Source organism: Phoenix dactylifera, chromosome 5 (assembly GCF_051530095.1).
Source record: "Phoenix dactylifera cultivar Ajwa chromosome 5, Ajwa_hap1_PhDact_Kaust_v1.1, whole genome shotgun sequence".
NCBI lineage: Eukaryota > Viridiplantae > Streptophyta > Magnoliopsida > Arecales > Arecaceae > Phoenix > Phoenix dactylifera.
Window position 1 is genome coordinate 37884419 of NC_143194.1, and position 20033 is coordinate 37904451.

At 38.9% G+C, this 20033-nt stretch overlaps 2 protein-coding genes across 3 annotated transcripts; one reads left to right on the top strand and one right to left on the bottom strand.

Moving 5' to 3' along the window:
* Positions 1 to 1718: 1718 nt before the first annotated feature.
* LOC103709775 (small GTPase LIP1-like) lies at positions 1719 to 13215 on the top strand. Of its 2 annotated transcripts, XM_088722739.2 has the most exons (8): positions 1729 to 2419; positions 3399 to 3490; positions 3575 to 3716; positions 4264 to 4348; positions 6184 to 6457; positions 9424 to 9477; positions 9576 to 9706; positions 12686 to 13215. In XM_088722739.2, exons 1-8 carry the CDS (start codon positions 2326 to 2328, stop codon positions 12873 to 12875), a joined length of 1062 nt encoding a protein of 353 aa, XP_088578865.2. In that variant the 5' UTR covers positions 1729 to 2325; the 3' UTR covers positions 12876 to 13215. The 2 variants fall into 2 exon arrangements, with proteins under 2 accessions (XP_008793498.3, XP_088578865.2); XM_008795276.6 differs by lacking the exon at positions 4264 to 4348 and having other exon boundaries at positions 1719 to 2419; positions 6153 to 6457.
* Positions 13216 to 15525: 2310 nt separating this feature from the next.
* On the bottom strand, positions 15526 to 18987 carry LOC120111736 (zinc finger protein ZAT9-like). The gene is made up of 2 exons (XM_089931014.1): positions 18478 to 18987; positions 15526 to 17849 (listed from the first exon to the last, which is right to left on the bottom strand). Exon 2 carries the CDS (start codon positions 17847 to 17849, stop codon positions 16536 to 16538), a length of 1314 nt encoding a protein of 437 aa, XP_089787140.1. The 5' UTR covers positions 18478 to 18987; the 3' UTR covers positions 15526 to 16535.
* Between the last annotated feature and the right edge of the window lie 1046 nt (positions 18988 to 20033).

Genomic DNA, 20033 nt, shown 5'->3' on the forward strand with positions numbered 1-20033 from the left:
TTGGATTAAATTTTGATTAATATTTTTTATTTTTGAAACATTAAATGTGAATTCAGATTTAAAACCAAGTTTTGGAGCCCTGCTTTAATTCAAGTTTGAATCGAGCTTATCAAACTGATCAATTAGGCGCATGCTCATCTTGATTCAAAATTAAGCTCGAAATTATGATAAACAAATTGAACTTGAACTCTGAGCTTGAGTTTGAAATTAATTTCAAAGTATCGTTGATTAGATCCAAGCTCGGTCAAGCTCCACCCGACCACATCCTTACTCGTGGGCCTTGGCATCCTTAGGGCTTTGGCGGAGGTAGGGCCTTGTCGATGCGGACGCCCATGCTAAGCCCAGTATCAAGAGTCAAAAACCAAAGAAATATTGCAAATTCTTCTCTCTAGGAGTTAACTATGCGATGGATTAGCCGGCTTTACAAAGATGGTTGTAAGCAAGAGAGACAAAATGAAACCTCCTAGCACAAAAAAGTAGCAGAACCTGGAAAGAAATCATGTATCTAATTCACTAATGGCTTTTGCACAACAACAGTCTCAATTAATGGAACATGGTGCTAAAAGGAAAGGAGCTTGTGGGTACTAAAAAGGAAAGGGCTTTATCTTGCAAAGGATTACCACTATGAGCAGGCACTTTCCAAACGTTTAGTTGCAAATTTTTGCTGTCTCTGTGGTGACAAGCATATTTTAGATAAAGGGTACAACCCCATCGAACATATTTAAATATTGAAAAGTGAATTACATTGATAGGATTTCATAAAATCAATCTTCTAATCCAATCCTAGTATTAGTGGTCCGACAAAAGACCTAAATCTAAAACACAAGAGTTCATGGGCCACATCCAAAACTTTGAGTCGGTCTGGATATAGCCCAATCAGCAACACAAAAAAAATCTACCCACTGGCCCATTAGTGGGCCGTTAACTCTAGGAGAATGTGTATGAGTAAGCAAGGGATTAGCTGAATTTAATGAAAACTATCAGAAAGCAGCATCTCACTTCATGGTTATCACCAAGAAGATAAAAGACCCCAAACAACAGCCAGGGGATGCCGAGGGTATAGGCCTAAATCTTTCATCGATGAAGGGGAGAATGATGTTGAAGCAAAATGAGCACTATGGTTCATAGTGCATGATCAAGTGTTTTGCCCTACTGCCTCGCACTCTATTGAACCAAATATTACAAAAATATGAATTGTAGCAATATACTTTCGAACCGTGTCTTCGGTTGCTATAAAGAATTGAAGTCTTGTCTGATGCAACAAAAATTTTACTATCGAGTGTAAAATAAAGTGCTACCTTATCCAATTAGGTTCTTATGTTAAAACCAGAAAAAACCCGAGTGCATGCATTTGAATTTAAAACTACACCGAACCATTGGGGGATAGACATTTTGATGTCAAATGCTGCAGTGAATAAAAACTATTATTCAATTTGAGTTGGGAGGTTGATCATCCATACAATCATTTTAGTAAATTAAATATTAATTTTATTGCTAATCCAATCGATATTTAAACAAAGATAACAAAAATGCGAAATCCAAGCCTTATTGGAGAGGCACAATGTTATTATATACACTATTCAAATTAGGACCCTTAGCATCCATACAAAGCCTTTCAATAAATTTTATATTTTATATATATATATATATATATATATATATATATATATATATATATATATATATATATATATATATATATCTTGTGATTATAAGCCGGACCCTCTCAGCGCCGCGCGGACGCGATCCGATAGATAGAATTAGAAGTAGAGCGGACGAGCGAGTTCGAAAGTGAGAACCGATCAGTTCGACGGGCGTCGCCCATCGGCTCGTTTTTTTCCTTCTTCGATCCTAGACATTATGTAAGCGGAAAAAGAAATCTCGAACAAAAGAGGTTGTTTCTCTTCCCAAATCTTGTTGGGTTTTCCTCCTCTTCCCTCCCCATTCCTTCTGGTATTCGGAAAGAGTTCAAATTCCTCGCTTTCTGCGTTCTTTTAGACTGAATCACCCTCCTCCTTTCTCCGAATCGGCACCGAAATTCTTTGGTTCTGGATTCGGATAGCGCTGGGGCTTTGGTCAATTAATCTCAGATCATGATCAGTTCTTCCGATTGATGCGTTTTTAGACGATTTGGTCAGGAGGGTTTTATTGTTTCTGGGTTATAGGTTTGGATTCTTGGCGTTCTTGATGGATCTTTGTTTGGTCAATGAGATGCCCATCTCAATGCGTTGCTCCTCTCTGGGATTTGAGGGCTCTTGATCTCTGCGGGACTGGGTTTCTTGGGTCCGGGAATAGATTCTTGTGGTTGAGGGATTTGGAGGAGCCATGTTCTGGAGGGAGAGGAGGGGAAGGGACAGCAGAGAGCAGAACGGCGGCCCTCCTTGCGGCCAAGTCCGGGTCCTCGTCGTCGGAGAGCCTGGTATTCAATCGATTTGCTTTTCTTTTTCTTGCGGAATATTGAAATTTTCTTTATTTTCCTTTCTTTTCCTTTCTTTTGTTACTGAAAAATTGGATCTTTAGTCCTTCCGGCTAGATAGTCGGAAATAATTTACCAGTTTGGTTCTTGAATTGTTTAGATGATCAACTGTTCTTGCTCCCACCGATTGTTTTGCAGATTTTTTTTTCCTTTTTTTTGATTTTGTGTTCCGTTTTAATGTGTATTATGCGAGATCAATACAAATGAATGTACTTTCTTATTGCAAATATATTTAACTGTTAACAAGACGACTGATTTTTGGAGTTTAATTTGCAGTTTATGTCTAGCTGATTGCATTTAATGCCCATTCTGGTTGCATTAATAGAGCCATGATCACGTTTTATTTTATTTTCAAGCGTGTGTGTGGATGCATGTCTGCACTCTGAAAGGAGCATTTCATGTTCGAAGCTGAATCAGTGGTTTCGCAACATGGATTTTCTCCTCAGGTGTTGCACAGAGTCTACATCTAAAAAGGGTTGTCTGAAAGATGGTTATCTAAAATTTGAGATATTAAGTGTTTTTGTTTGCAATCGATCACGTTTACAATTAGCAGTAGAACGAACATAAAAACATGAGAAATCAGTAAGTTTAAATATTTTTCCCTTCCCCTAGTTGGTATTTCGCTTATGCAGTGTTGGTGCAAAATTGCATGAGTAGCAAGAGTTTGCATCCAGTATGAATTACCTAATATATTTTGTATAGCCAGAAAAACAATGCACTTTGTCTACTATAGTATGTGCTTCTTCTAATTAGTTTTAGCGCACAATTTTTTCCATGCAATGCATGCATGCATGCATCCATATCTATGTTGTTTGTATGTAGGTATTCTTATGTATATGTCCGTCTGTGCCGTGCATGTTTGCATGCTAACCTATTGCAGTATTTCTTGAAACATGATTTTTTTTTTAAAATCACCTATCAGGTGTTGGAAAGACATCACTAGTGCATCTAATTGTAAAGGGTTCTTCGATTGCTCGACCATCTCAGACAATAGGATGTACAGTGAATGTGAAGGTATGGTTTTTACATTTTTCTTTTCAATTGGCGATATGCTTTCACTTAATGTTTCCTCACAAAATCTTATTTTTTCTTCTCCAGCATATTACTTATGGAAGTGCTGGCAGCTCTTCTAATAGCATAAAAGGTGATGCAGAAAGGGACTTCTTTGTTGAGCTTTGGGATGTCTCGGGACATGAACGGTATAAGGATTGCCGATCTCTTTTTTATGCACAAATCAATGGTAAGTCTTATATTACATCAGATCTTTCATGTTTTAGATTGTTTTACTTGTCATAGCTACATATAGGGCTCCACATGTCCACTACGTCGTATGTTCCTATTGTTTTTCTTCTTTTTATATATGGTAAGGAACATAATATCTGTTGAGGAGGATATTACTAAATTTTACTTCTTATTGTGAAATCATAATGGCTTGTAGGGGAATAATTGTCCATGAATGCTATATTGATATTAATGGATTTTGCTTTCATGATATTGGTGTGTTTTTGTAGAAAAATGTATATCAAAATCTTCACAAGAATATGAAAAATTGTAATTTTTCACCACTGAATGTGAGAAAAATAGGGCTAAAAGCAAAACATTGTCATCTTCTATGAGGGAAATCACTCAAAGTCATTTTCAAGTATGGGAAGTTCCAAGTCAGGCAACTTCAATATATGCTGTAAAATGACATAAAGACTGGATGAATGGAATAAACCATGAAAATTTATTGTTTATAGATATCTAAGAGGCATTGTTGCTTGCGCTGGCTAATTGGTTTTTGGCAGCTACAATATCGGGACAAATGGGCGTCAGGCTATGGAGGCTGGTGACAATACTTTTGCATATGACAGCATCATTAAGATCACTATTGTACTACTTCTGTTCATTCATGATGCATGCTTGAAATTTCTTTCTTTTCTTTTGATAAAATAGTGTTGGATTTTGCCTATGATAAAATAGTGTTGGATTTTGCTTATGATAAAATAGTGTTGGGTTTTGCTTAATCAGTATGGTACATGTTTTCATGATGTTTTTAGAGGAACCAGTTCTGACCTCAGGTATTTGAAGATTGCCAAATAAAAAGAAAAGATGATGCCCTTAGGCTTCACATGACTATCCAAAAACTTTAGGAGTTTATTAGTTTATGGTTACGTATTAAAAGGTAAGTGTTATGAAGAGACCAAATTTATAGAGTGGAATCTTCTAAGTTTTTGATGGGATTGGATATTGAGAGAGGGATAGGTGTGCACTTGCATGGATCAGTATTGGAGTGGGATGGACCTGCTTTTCTTTGCCATTAGCCATGCAATGTGAGCACATGATTGGAACCATAATAACACTACTATCCAAATTATTGAAACAATTTCAATTTGGTCGCATTTTTTTGCCTTAGATGATTAATTCTCTAAAATCTTCTTCTTATATGAATTATTATAGAATATGCAATTATTCAATAATTATTGACATATTTTATGATTTATTCAAAAATTATTCGTGGCTACTTCAAGGAACCTTTTATAAAATACAAATTGAAAATGCTACATATTGAATAATTTTGAATTCTTTTTGAACATTTTGTATATCTTCTTCATTTTTTTGGGAATTTTGGATCTTTATGTTTAGCTATATTGTTCCCAAATTTCAAACCTATAATCATATAAAAATCGCATGGCCTTATTGATATGGTTTGGTATGTTACTGTACTCAGCCAACATGTGACTGGTATGGGGGTAGATGTGGTACATGAATCCTTGGTTAGTGAAGTATTCAGGGGGTTAGTTTGGAAATGGATCTAGAATAGTGGGTTGTTGGCCTCTGTCCTTCTTTGCTTGGTTTCTATATTTGCATCTTTCCTTTTCATGTCATTTCCACCACCTCTTTGGAAATTATTCCTGTTGCTTGTCTCTTTCCATGAATCACTTTGCCTCCTGCCATGGATTGATTACCCTTTCATTTATATTATTGGTTGCGACATTATGCAGATTTTCCATCTGCATATGCATGGTATTTGATTTATTCTGTTTATATTGTCTTGTAATCATCATCTTGTGCATTTACCGCAGGCCTGCAGCCAGCCATTTGATGATCTCCAGATTTATTCAGCTGTGATATTCTTTTTGATTTTCAACTTTGATCTTAATCCAGGGATATTGAAATTATTATCATAATCTGAATATCTTTCACTTTAGCATAATATGACGATTGTTTATATTAAGACTGTCCACTTTGCAGCCTGTTCGCTCATAGGACATGAGAAGTGCTTCTTTCTTACAGTTATTAGATGATTAGAAGCCATGCCTTGACAGAAATAATATGTAGGGGCTCTTAAGAATTATGTCCTTGTGGTTTCATTAGTCTCAAATTTTGTTTATATTGTGGCTGCATTCTAAAATGGGATAATTAACAGTTTTCGTAAATAAATTTTCTTATTCCCCTTGGGTCATGAACATAGATAGTGCACGTTACCCATATCTGATGACGTATGACTTAACAATAAAGGGGAAAATGCTGGAAATACCATGTTCAATCTATGATAATAGCAAGGAAATGATCATTGCATGTAATGTTTGTTTGTTTATTTATTTCTTTGAGAACAAAAGTATAATTTAGATCAGTTTGTTTATTGAGAATTAACATACTGTAGTCATTTTCCTATTTTGACACTCATCCATAGGCGTTATATTTGTTCATGATCTCTCCCAAAGGAGGACAAAGACAAGCTTGCATCGGTGGGCAGCAGAGATTGCAGCAACTGGGACGTTTTCAGCACCACTTGGATCTGGAGGGCCTGGAGGTCTTCCTGTTCCTTACCTGGTTATCAGTAACAAAGCTGATATTGCTGCCAAGGAGGGCATCAGGGGAAGCAGTGGAAACCTTGTTGACGCCGCTCGCCAGTGGGTTGAAAAGCAGGGCCTACTTGCATCTAGCGAAGAACTTCCTTTAACAGAGAGCTTCCCAGGCAGTTCAGGCCTTATCACAGTAAGAACTATACATACATACATATTATGTGTGCGTGCGTGCGTGCGTATGTATAAGTTTCAGAGTTTAATTTCAGGTGTTCTGCAGTTATGCTGAGATATGTTGTAATGCACCACTTTTACAACTCTTTCTACTGATACCTAAGTCACTTGTTACATGCGAACTTTCAAGATAATAATTAGTCGTGTTGATTTATTGGTGTTGAATATATTAGATCTGTCTCCTTTGTTAGCTTATCAGAAATTCTCAGTGCCCTACTTGAATAATTTCTGATCTGTTTTAAATGCATTTTGCTTGTTGTTAAGATCGGCATCGAGTCGTAAATCATAGAAGGGGCTAGCTGATCGGATCGTAGATCGTAAGATTTTGTTTGATTTCTTATAGGACTTTGTAACTACACAAGAAACGTGGAATTGAAATATGGGTCAACTATAAAGTAAATGAACGAAGAAAGCCATACATCGAGAACTCTAGTTTTCACAAATATAGGCCATATATAACATGTTTAATGTGACCATTTTTTTATTTGGTTATTCAGGAAGTTTATATATTATCTAACAATTTAATTATCCTTTTAGCTATAATATTTTTGGAGGAAACATGAACAAATCTTTAACATATGCCTGTAAAAAAAAGACAAATATGTGCAACTTGTTTTTAACTCTATAGAGTCCAATAGTAGGTTTGCTAATTTTACTTCTTAATACTTACTGATGATAACTAATTTAAAAGCCACAGTCACTTGATTTATAGATAATGGGTCTACCCATGATTTAACATGTAGTTAGCATATCAAGCTAGAGTCTATGATTCGAAGGAATGTATAGTCAATTATGTGGATCTAAATCTTGTGGTCCTACACTAAGCCTGATCCTAGGATGGGATTCGGATCGTATAGGGCCATTTTAATCCAGTTTGTAAGATCCAGATCATGAACCGTAAGATTTTAACAGCAATGGTATTTTGTACTAGGTACGGCCTGAGGTAATATATGCATGTGCAAAATGTATGTGCAATGTATCACGAAAGTCTGCTATTTATTGAAAAGCAGCTATGCATACTCTGAAATCTGCCATACTTCTAATAGATGAATTATAAAAATGGAGTTGCCTTTGTTTGGAGTTGTTTTAAGCGGTTGCTATAGTTGGGCTAATTTGTTGCCTTTTCTTTAGTCTTTTTTGGTTTCTGCACTTGTTTATGTAGTTCTGTTTTTTTTTTTTTTTTTGAGTGGCTTCTCTTTCTTCCTGTTTGGGGTTAGTTCCTGTACATGATGCAGACTTCTACCTACTGTTTTTTTCCCTGTTGTTACCTCCTTTGTGTACCATATCCATACGCTGGAATACCATGTTATTTCAGTTGGATTAGATCCAAATCTTAAAAGCAATTTCAGAGGGATTGGATTTGGCTACACATTATTGTGATCAAATTCTAAATGCCCTTTAGATTTGTTTTTTAATGAAAACATTGTAGCTTAATGATATACAAACCTTTTAACAAACTTAGTGTTTGTCCTTACATCACATGCCCCTTGATTTGAAAGATGTTGGCTGTTTAACTAAATGCTATTTTTCAGAATGTCTCTTAATGAATTGTGTTGGATTTGGTCCAACTTTTGAACTTGATTTCATTTCAGTGTTGGACTTGGCTATCCATAGCATGTTCCTAAACTGATCCAGTCACAAAGCTAAAATGGATCTAAATGGGTCACTTTACAACCTGACCAGACCAAAGACAAGGCCTAAACCTATTGCAACTTAAAATGATAGGCATATGATTATTTGTAGTATTGAAGAACTGCTATTTAGTCTTTGCAAAATAAATAAATAGCAAAGAAAAATTTGGCTATATAGTTTTGTATCATTACACTGAGCAAGAGATGATAAACATTAGCTAGATATAGTGATCTGTGTTGATACTATATCTACTATAATATTGCTTTCATCATATAGACAGTAAATTTTCCTGTGCCCTAGTGATGACATAGGCACATACTTAACCCAATTGATCCCAGCCTGTGCTCGACCCAACCAAAACCAAACATATTGGTTTCGGATTTGGATCTAGTTAGACCAAAGGTAGCCTGATAATGTTGCTATACTTGCTGACCTGAATCTAACCCAGCTGCAGTTAGTAGATGAGATGGATCTGCCTGATTGGAAACTGATTCTAGCATATCTTGAACCCAAATTGACCCATCTGCAGATATATAGATTTGCAAGTGTCATTGAAGTGGGTGCATTTCCAAAAACAAAGGTAGGTTGCACCTAGCTACCTTTGCAGTCAACCCAAATTGACCCATCTGCAGATATATAGACTTGCATGTTTAGGGTATGGAAGATGTTAACATTCTCAAAAGTTTTTGTTGATTGTGTTGCAAAATGTATGAAAATGTTTGGGCTGGTTAGGGTTGGTGGGTTCAGGAGCCTTTTATGTGCTTTCTCTGCTGGGAGTGGATACTATGAGTTGGAGGCTATTAGTGAATCTGTTGGCACAACATCTAACCAAGTATCATCTTCAACAACCTCCTATAGATGTTCAGAAATTCAATTCTCTAGCACCTTTCACAGAACCCACATTATCATGTGTGTAATTATATTGCAAATTTCATTGGTTATCCATGTTAATTTTTCTTTTGCCTTTTTATTTACGACTCGTATTATGTCTTATCTTAAGTTCTTTATCTTGTCATGCATATGTTCACTATTCAGTGTGTACTCTAGCAATCAAATCTTGTTTAGATTCTTGTAGGAGCCAGATCCTCTTGGAGACTGACTTGAGAGATCACTTGACTTGCAGCATGTGGCATGGGACATTCGATACTCTAAGTCTACTTTCTAGCCATTAAATATATGTTGTTTTGATTTTTTTTTTGGGTTAAAAATATTACTTAGTACTTTTTGACTATATAGGTTTTGAAATCATTCTTTTATATTAGCTTTTTTTAAATTTCTATTTACTATTTGCAGGCTGCCAAAGAAGCTAGATATGACAAAGAAGCTTTGATTAAGTTTTTTCGCATGGTATGTATCAATGCTATTGTATCATAATGTGGAAATTTACTAATGTTTTTATTTGGTTGTAATCTAAGTTTAAATGTTAGTGACATGCATTTGTTCAGTTGATCAGGAGAAGATATTTTTCTGATGAACTACCTGCACCAAATCCATGGTCTGTAGCTGCCCTGCAGAACTCCGTCCAGAGGTTGGATGAGATTTCAAGTGATGATGATCAATTTCAAAAGAATTTAAGGTATGCACCTTTTAACTTTTATTTTATCATCTTACCTTCACCGATCCTTTTCTTGCCTGTGCATTAATTACCTAGTGGTACCTTATTTGACATTAACGTCATCCTTATTTTTCCCTTAGAATTTGTTTAAATTGTATCTCAACCTGTCTTGATCTGTGATATCGAGGTTTAGGATCAGGTGCTTATAGCAGCGACCTCCCTGCTTTCAAATAGAAAAATAAAGCTCTCTGAAACAAAAGTAGGCCTCTGGAAATTATGTCAATACTGAATGTTTGTGTGCATGGGTAAATTATAAGACTAGGTGTAAGAGCATAATCTATGCTACAATATCCATAAGGTTTAAGGTGAATCCTGTAGATTGTGGTTCCAAAACAAAAGTGAAATAAATATCAATCTGGTAATTACAGAACTGAAATAAATATCAATTTGGTAAGTACAGAAAAATGGATAAATGAATGACTGTGTAAGAAACACAAGTTGGAAAATCCCTCTACTGGATTCCTTAGGTGATCAAGATTTAGAATTTTCATATGCCCACGTGGCAGGCCCCTTTATGGGCAAAGTTTTCCTTCGTGCTGTGGAAAGTTAGCAAGAAGAGTACTTCAAGCATGGTTTGTAAGTTTCATCCATGCTAAATCTAAACTGGAACTTTTCATTTTTTCCCATAACCATTCCAAATATAAGTTCATGGTGATTTGGGCAAAACTAACTTATAGGGCCATAGTTGTGTATATATAGGCTGGCTTTTTATGCTTGCACATTTATATATTTAAATTCCGAAAGCATTTTAAAAGTAACGAACTTGGATCTAGTAAGTTTTAAGAAGATTTGAAGTGTTTTAGATGTATGTTTTTAATTCAAAGCTATAGAGATTTGAAAGTTTTTTGGAGATTTTTTAGGCAAAAGAGATAAGATGTTAAGTAGACTGGCCTTCACAAGTAGTGATTTGTGAGAAAAAAAGTGTCATGATGCACGAGGCTCCCATCGCTATCGGGGAGGATCAAATATATGCAGTCTTATCCCCGAGCGTAGAGAATTTGTTTCCATATTTCAAACCTGTGACATTTAGTTCACAATGAGCAACCTTACTGTTGCACTAAGGCTAGCCCTTCTTAATGATTTGTGAGGTATGAGATAAAAGCTCTCTTAAGGTGTGGAAGTTTTAAAACCTAATAAGTTATATTGTATTTGCTATTTTTCCCCTATATTTCATGTAGATAGATCATAATGTATTTTCTAATCAATCTCCTATACATTATGCAGATAAAACATCTTTTTTTTTTTTTTTTTTTGGTAAATAAAAGGGGAAGGGGGGAGGAAGGGACAAGCCCACCCCCGCGTAGCAGCCCCGACCACTGGGCCCCCACCCCGCCAGGAGAATGTTCGATGCGGGTAGACCGAGTCGTGTGTTGGGCACCCCGACCTATTTTACTCATACCCTCCCCACCCGTGGGCCGGCTCAGTTATCCGACCCGACCCTCCGTGTGAGTACGTCACACCTGGCACCACCCAGGCTACCAGCCGACCAGTAGCGCTCCAGACCCCGTGTCCAGGCGTGGGGCATTCGGTCCCCGAATTTAATCGACGCCTGTGCGTTTCGAACCTGGAACCACTTGGTTGGAAGCAAACGCCCCGTTCCAACTGGGCTACCACCTTGGTGGCAGATAAAACATCTTTAGGCACAAATATTTTGGAACAACCATCAATTTTTTAAGCTCTAATAGAAAATCTGGCAATTCTTCATGTGCATATTGAATTATCATTAATTTTTACTTTCTTTAGATTGCTATCTATGGACTATTTTCACATATTTATATATTATTATCCACAATTGAAGGATATATGACAACCAAATGACATGAAACATGCATGCTAGCATTTTTGTTTTTATTTTTAATATTTTATTAAATTAAGATTATAAGGGAAAATACGCCCAAAATTAAGTAATGCATTTACTCTATAATAATGTCTAATATACTTTCTTGCCTTTTTTACTTCATGTTATATTTTAAATACTTCAACCTTTTTTGAATTTTTATATCTTTATTATATTTTCATTGAACCTGTAAAACTCTGACATTACTGCTGAAATTGCTGCATGTTCCAATGATTTAAGTACTTCCCTGTATTGGTCCATATGGCCAGTACCTACCCTATTGGTGACAGTCTCGTGCTTTGTATGGCCCTTGGTACCATATTTACAGAAACATATGACATGTATTGGGTTTATATTATGTCAATACCTTTGTAATGTTTGTTCTGCATTTTCATTTGATAGTTATTTACAAGTTGATAATGGTGAAGACAGCATGAGGATGAGGCCCTTCTTTCTTAATTTGTATCATTTTCTTCATGGAGCATGCATTACAAGTTATATGTATGTATGGCATGATGCAATAAATAGGCATAACACTTAAGTAGGTATTAATTCTATTGTTTGACTTGGATAAGATGCAATAAAATGGATAAAACGTTGTTAAAAATTCCCTGAAGTAAGGCTTGAATGTCGTGCTTGGGAGCGTTTTTTTTTTTTTTTCCATCAGAGAACTATGGAGATCGCTTATAGTATCTTGGAAGGTCTTCTACTATTTCTCATGGGTTCCGCACACACTTACATGCCTGTTCACACGCATCCGTGCACACTTGTATCTGTTTTGCACAGGAATTAAAAAAGGGGTAGGAATAAAATCTTTAGTCAGCAGGGTTTAAGCACAATATAGCAGGCAAGCAAAGGACCGGCTGGAAGTCCCATGCAAATGCACGGCTTAGATAATCATATTTACATGTCCTATATTATTGAGATCTTGATATGCGGCAGATATTACTCTAAAGCATTGCCTTAATAATGATGAAAGTGCTTGTGGGGCAACCTGATCTCATGTGATTTACCTCATGGTTGTTCCTGTTGAATATGTACATTTCTTATTGTTTCTTTTTCTGGTTGAAGTCTTCAATCATAATGCTTCATGTTTCTGGCAGTTTAAATAGTGAGAGCCACAAGTACAATGTGCTCCCCCCTCTCCCTGCTCAAAGAAACCTAACGCCACCTCCCACGCTCTATCCGCAGCAGCCAATGTCTACATCTGAGAATTACAGCTTCCAGAGATCTTCAGCATCTAGTTTGCCTGTTGGCAGCACCAGATCGAGGCGAGCTGATATCAATGTCTGACTAAAATCTGACCACAGTTGTCTTCAATTCAGGAGGAGACTGCTGCATGGTGTGCAGAATTACGGATACCAGAAAGCAATTTCAGCAGCTGCTGAAGATGTATGTGGTGGGATTCTTACTGTTGCATTTGATGAAATTGCTTGCGATGTGCTCTCTAGTTTGGAGTTGATCTGCATGCTCTGTGTGACTTTCATCATGGCCCTAGCTATGCTGCTTGGATTTTTGATCATTAGATCTATCTTATGGAAATTGCCATTGATTCGTTTACAGATGTTCTTGCTAAAAGTAAAATACTTGGTTGTTTGTAAGACGGAAATAAGCAGACCATCTTTTCTCGTTACTCTTTTTGCATCCTTCATGATGGGTTTTAATAAGGAGTCCTGGCCAAAAAGAAAGAAAGAAAGAAAGAAAGAAATCCATAAATTCAATTCTCCTCAAAAGCAAGAACACAAGAATTTATTTCAAAATTCTCTCTCTCAGAAAATAGAAAGCTTCTATCTCTCAAGAAAGTTACTTCAAAATTGATCTGAAATAGAACGGCCGGCACTTGCCATGCATCATTTTAGGAGATCAAGAAACAAAACTCCAGGGAGACGAACTAACCTTTGGCTCTCTGTCGACGAAGACTACGGCTCTGTCTCGGTAGGGGTGGAGAGATGTCCCATCTCTAGGGCTGAAACGGATCGGGAAACCCCTCTCCGAGGGGGACCTGAAGGCGAAGATGGATCTGAGCCCGTACCTGGCGAGGATCGATCAGACCTCGAGGTGGTCCTGATGGCTTTACCTTTTTTTTAAAGTATGTATGTGCGTAGTTCAAGTTTTCGCCCGATTCACCAAGGAATATTATTGTACTAAACTAAGTACGTGAAGGAAGAAAACGAGCGGATCCAGTAATTACTCATCCTCAAAACAGTCCCCGTATCCTCAGGGATACACGGTCCCAAGCTTCCAGCTCTTTGATGGACGATCCTAAAGAACATTTAGCCAGATTTGAGTCTCAGTGTGGAGATACTGCAGCCAATTGGAAGCTCCTGTTAAGGCCCTTCTTCCTTGACGAAAACGGAATGAAGGGAATATCTTGTCGAGGCAATCATATTTGTTTCGGCGGATATGCTCTTCAGGCACTTGAACCCGTTTGGATCACAGCTAGACAAATAGAAGCAGGGCGAAGAGCAATGACCTTGACTGTTGATGCGACGGTAACTAGATATTTCTTTTGAATTGACACAATTTCAATTTGAAAAGGAAGTCAGGTAAGGCACTAGTCTCCTTTTTGAGAATAAACTGATTCTGATCCATTCATTTCTGCAAGCAGGCGGGATCCAGAGCTAAGCCCCCTCCTATTCGAGGCCGGGTGGCCTCGCCCAACCTTCCTTTTGCTCTTCCTTCGGTTTGGCTCCAGCCGGACCGCAGGGAACCGTAGCATGGGGGGACGTCCTAATCCTTTTGCCGCCGCAAGGCTGGCTAATCGTACGCAGCAGGAGCAAGGGAACTCTCCTGGTTCTGGAAGGCACATGAGTCCGAACGCTATTATGAATGTGCGACCGACACTACACTATGTAGGTACCTGTGCAGGTGAGGCGTCGGTCGGTCCTAGAAACGGCGGCAGCGGCGCGAGGAGTTAACGACCGGACGTGCTGCAACCTAGGGATCACCAGGCAGCTCTTTCGCTCTATAGGGATATCGGGGGGGCATAGCACAATTCTTCTTGGAGGAGGTAGGTCTAAAAGACTATTCCGTCAGGCTTGCCTCAGTCAATCAGAAAGGCAAATGAGATTATATCTCGGGGAAGGCAGCATCTTTTGCCAGCGCTTTGGCATCATCCTTGGGCGCTATTTGCCACTAACCACTCGCTCGCCGGCCGCTCGGGCTCCGCGTTTCAAGTTCGTTATCCTAACCGTCTCCCCTGCTCTACCGGGAGCCTGGCCCCTTCTTCTATCTTATCTACTGCCTTGCTCCTCGGCTCCCTACTGCTCCAGCCGCTCGCTGTAATAGCTTGCTTCTCGGGTGGCTCGCACCCCGACCCCGGGTGGTGCGGCTGAGCCAGAGTTGGCTCAGCAGTCGGCCTATGTATCCGGGCGCACGCGTAAAGGCAAAGGGCCATATACTACCTTAGTAAGAAAATGACTGACGTGCTATTCTGTTGTTGTATGTTGATGATATGAAACTTACTGGTGATTACTCCGTTACCATATCGCTGATCAAGTGTCGCCTTCATCAATTATTTGCCATGAAGGACGTTAATAAAATAAGAAAAAAGTATAGCGAGTGAAATTCAAAAAATAAGAAAAAGGCTTGGCAGCGAAATTTCTGTTTTGGACAAATCGTCCTATAAAACCATATCTGCTGAGGTTTCGAAGAAGAAACGCTTACCAAGTGAAAATCCAAGGCTCGACCGGAAGATATCGATCGACCCTCTGCCTCGTTGGAAGAGGTGGACCTTCACCCACGGGGCGCCACCGGACCTACCAGGTCTAGGGTTAGGGTTTCCTAGCGGCCCTTCGGCGCCGCCTTCTCGCCCGCGCTGCCCCCTCTCCATTTTATTAAAACTTATCCTAAAAGGGAAGCAACATTTTAGGTCAAACGATATTGGTACTTTCGCCTTTCTTCCTTTTTTTTAGTTATTATAAATAATAATAATAATAATAATAATAATAATAATAATAGAATAAAAAGTCTTCCATGTCGAGCCTTTGGGCATGAGACAACGGACATCGTCCACCTGATGAGCGACTCGGTTACGGTCGTACCCATGCGCGCATAGATACTTTTTTTCTCTTGATATTTGATAAAAAGGCTAGAGAATGTATAACTTTTAGAGCCAGCAATGTGTACGGACCGCGAACTGAGCTGCCTCTTTGTAGCCAGTCCTCTATAATTATCACTTTAGGGCACTGTTTCTCTCTATTTTACTCTCTTCAGATTAGACCTGTCAATCATGGCCGCCAAAGCTATTGTCTTTTTTTTAGCATTTTACCAAACGACTCGTGCGCACGAGTTGCAAACGAGGATGTTAAAGCCAGCACCAGATTTAGGAGCACGGGCGTGGATCTATCCGTCTTCTTGGAGGATCTCACCGAGCTTGAATATGCTCGTGTTGGTGTACGCAGAGAGGATGCCTACCATGGCGACTTCATCAAGCTAACCACGCCGAGACAAAGCACGCACAATAAGTCCGATGCTCCATGATGGCATTTTATAGAACAATTCCCGCACATACGCTGTGTAGATGATAATGTTGGAGCTGCGGCCACCATACCATACCTAAGGGCAAGTTCAAGAGCAAGGGAGCAAAAGCAGGCCTCAAAGGAATATGCCTGAGTTTATTCATAACCAATTCGAAAAACACAACAGAAGTGTGGATTTCATATATCATAGGTAGATAGATGGAGAAGGCTTCAATTGACCTTTCCACCATCCTCAGGGACATAAAAAATCGTCACAACTAAAGAAAGAAACCAGGACTATGGAAGAGAAACCAACAAAATTTAGGAATCCAAAACAAGCTTCAGTCCCCTCTTATTGTCTAATACTCTAACAGCAACATAATTTCTACATGTCTAAATAATTCAATCACAGATTTTTTTTTTTTTTGACTTATTTGTAACTTGAACCGGCAATGCACACTTCCGTCTTTCCTCTAAGCCAACGTCCTGCGAGCTATTCGGCGTCTTCGGGCGGTGCAGGCTCATTGATATCGATATCTAGATAACGACGTTCTGCCTTTGGAGCATTCTCTGATGATGATGAGGGTTGGTTTGCTTTTGTAGCTTTCTCTGATGATGAGGAAGGTTGGTTTGCTTTTCTAGCATTCTCTGATGACGAGGGTGCAGCAATATTTTCGGGACCCGTCCAATGCTTCCGCATGTGCCCACCAAGAGCCTGCCCCGTTGGGAATACCAGGCCGCAGATCTTGCACCGATGCTCGGAGACTTTCATGGCCGAACCACCACTTTGGCCAATCAAATTACCTTCAGCTTGTGCTAGCTTTGCTTCTTCAACTCCTGCATTGCTCTTGCTTTTGTTGTGGCTGGCTGTATGACCCCCGAGTGCTTGGTGAGTGGAGAATGACTTGTTGCAGGCGGTGCACAAATACTGCTTCTGGTCTCCGGCCAACTCGGTCACTACTTCCAAATCATCTTTCTTCTTCGTTGGCTTCTCGCTCGACATGTCCACTGTTTCATTGCAGTCGATCACCGAACTATTAATGTTTTGATTCGAGCTCTTTTCAGTCTTATCTACATCCATTTGTGCAGTAGTGCTGATTTTCAGATCGTCCTCATTGTTCATCGCTTTTAAATCATATGGTACAGAGTTCCTATTTTGTTGCTGCCTTGCTGGGGTTGAATCCAGAGAGAAACCCCCATTGGCCAAAAACATAAGATTCTTGGCAGCATTGATCAATGGATCCTCCGACTCTTCTTCAATCCTGGGATTGGCAGCTGCTTTGGCTTTCCTACTTCTATTTGCGTTCGCGTACCACTTCAATGCTGACGAAACTATATTGCAGCTGTTGAAATTAGCAGCTGGTATCGGCACCAGTGTGTTCCCTTCCGGTGGTGGAGTCAGTCCTCTCCAGTTTCTCTCATGGCTTCTCATATGACCATACAATGCCTTCATCGATGAAAAGTTCTTCCCACAAAGCTTGCAAGTGGCATCATCATCCATATGTTTCCTTTTTCCGAGATTATGAGAGACTGCTTCATGATCGGCAATACTCACTTTAGTGCTCGGAGGAAATCCATCACTAGACTGCTGTTTCGATTCAGCACCAGCCTCTGGGCTTCCAATAATTCCATCTTCTTCAGTGTCACTCCGAGCTTTCACCTGACAATCTAAGGCTGTTAAACTCCGGACTGAAGATAGAGTATCACACGCTACATCTCCGTCGTGGTATTTAATCTTTCGATACTTTAATTTCCTCCGCAGCAGCGCTTTTACTGTCAGTTTTTCAAAATCACTTCCGTCACCCATCTAAGAAGCAAAGAATTGTAAGAAAATGATTTAGTACACCTTTCCCTAGATAATCAGTTTTCAGTACCATGCAGCCACAAATCTACAGGAGAGGAACAATATCAGCTTGTAAAAACTGCGAGTAAAAGCAGTGGGCATGTTTGGAATTGCTTGAAAAACAATTCCTGATGGTTTTTTTTCGAAATGTTAAGAGGTTGCTTCTTTGGGTTGATTGAAACTTATGCATGAAACACGAAAAATAATGAGTGCGTCTTGCTAAAGAACAAACAAATTGGAGGTTTTGAATGAACTGCGCAAAGTCAAATTTAAATCAACCTTATCATGCACCCAACAATGGTCTTACCGTGTCTTTTATCTACACACGAAGATTAAGCCTGGCTAGCTACAACAGTGTGATTCAATCTTATTGACACAATTCAACCCTATGGACACCAAATAAACATTGACAATCTACTACCAAAAAACACCAGGCAACTGAAAAAAGCGCTTTCTAAAGCACTTTCTCAGAAGCTTCGAAGTTACAGAAAACTACGTTTTTTGAGGAAAAAAAGCAATGCCAAATGTAGCAGACCCGCTCTTCTTACGCCATGTATTTCAGAGATCTAAAAGAAAAGTTAGCAGAGATTACCTCAGTTGCAACCTCTCCACGGGTGGCCTCTTCTTGCAGTCACAAGATAGCTCTTAGGTACGACCTTTATAATCTTCAACTTCAAATCATGACAGGAAACCAAGTGATCTGGTGTTGAGGACAAACAAACACTAGCAGAAGCTCTTCACGCAGCTAAACGATGGCAGCACGGATGGAGAAAGAGAAAACTTTATAACGTTCTCAAGCCAGAAAGCTCCCTGGGAACGTTCTCGCTCTCACTCCGAGAACAAGATAGAAACGGAAAAAAAAACCAGAGAAGAATCCTTTTGTTTCTGGTTCTTCCTTGACGAGGTAGCAGAAGCTCGAGCTAAGAAACCCTGGCAGTGGAGAGGTCAGAAAGAGAGCAGAGAGAAGGAATAAACCAAACCGTATGATACAAGGGGATATAAAGTTCTGATCTCCGAGAGTCCGAAGGCGTCGATTTCGGGGAATAAGCGGACTCGGAGTCGAATCTCCTACTCCTCCCAGCTTTTGATAAGTCTCCAAACGTCCTTTATGGAAGGTGGCAGTTGGCAAACCGGATTCTTGGGGGTAAAAAGAGATCCAAATCCTATAAATCATAGTGCTTAACCGCTTATCTAAACTTTGTCCATATCTGCTATGGAAATCCTAATTTTACTGTGTTTCAAACTCTTCCTTACCTTTTATGGATACACCAATCAAAACCGTCGGATTAAGGAGTGCCGTACCTTGTGGGACGATTTATTTTTTTAATTTTTTTTTATTTTTGGTTCTCCCTATAGAAACATGACAGGGGTGAGCCAAGTCTGATTCAGTGTTTGATAAATCGCGCTTGAACGCAAAGCTGGCTCCAAATTAATTTCAAGCCAAGTGATCAAAAAGAAAATGATTAGGTTTGATCAAGCTCTGTGCAATATGACTCGAATATATTTATATTATGTATATATTATGTGATAATTGATCATTGGAACAAGGCTTTATTTAGTATCTTTATTCTTTTCTTACTTCAAATCGATTAAATGTTAGGACCAAGCTTGAATTAAACTTAAAAATCAAACTGTAACCAAAGCTTGAAGCTGGAATTGATCTCAAGCCAATTTAGAATTATCAATCTTATCAATTAAGCCCAGCATAATCGTGAACAAATCAAGCTTGATCTTAAAGTTAAGATCAAATTAATTTCAAACCAAGCTTGATCAGGTCTAAGCTCAATCATCTCAATTATACTCCTAATGTCACTAATTTGCTATGCGCGACTAGCTTGCATAACGGAGCCACTTTGCTGCATCAATATTTTGGCGGACCATAGGTCAGCTCAAACTCACCAAAGCATTGATATAGTGGCATGTCAATGGCACATTACAAGCAGGGCAGGTCCCAATTAATTTGACTTCCAACATTTTACATACATACTCTTACAACTAAGAAGAAATCCAATTCCCTAGCTAAATAAAGTTCGTTGGATCAAATTCTCTATCGGCCCTCTCGCCAACTCCAGGAGCCATCTCCTCCTTTCTTTTTTTTGTCGAGATAGAGATAAACCATAGAATCACAAGGAATAGGATCTTCTTTGG

Excerpts from the sequence above, each read along its gene's own strand:
- LOC103709775 (XM_088722739.2), top strand. The coding sequence starts at position 2,326 with ATGTTCTGGAGGGAGAGGAGGGGAAGGGACAGCAGAGAGCAGAACGGC. Across the intron at positions 3,491-3,574 it reads GATGTACAGTGAATGTGAAG|CATATTACTTATGGAAGTGC; the intron begins GTATGGTTTTTA and ends TTTCTTCTCCAG. Across the intron at positions 9,478-9,575 it reads TGATTAAGTTTTTTCGCATG|TTGATCAGGAGAAGATATTT; the intron begins GTATGTATCAAT and ends GCATTTGTTCAG.
- LOC120111736 (XM_089931014.1), bottom strand. The coding sequence starts at position 17,849 with ATGGGTGACGGAAGTGATTTTGAAAAACTGACAGTAAAAGCGCTGCTG.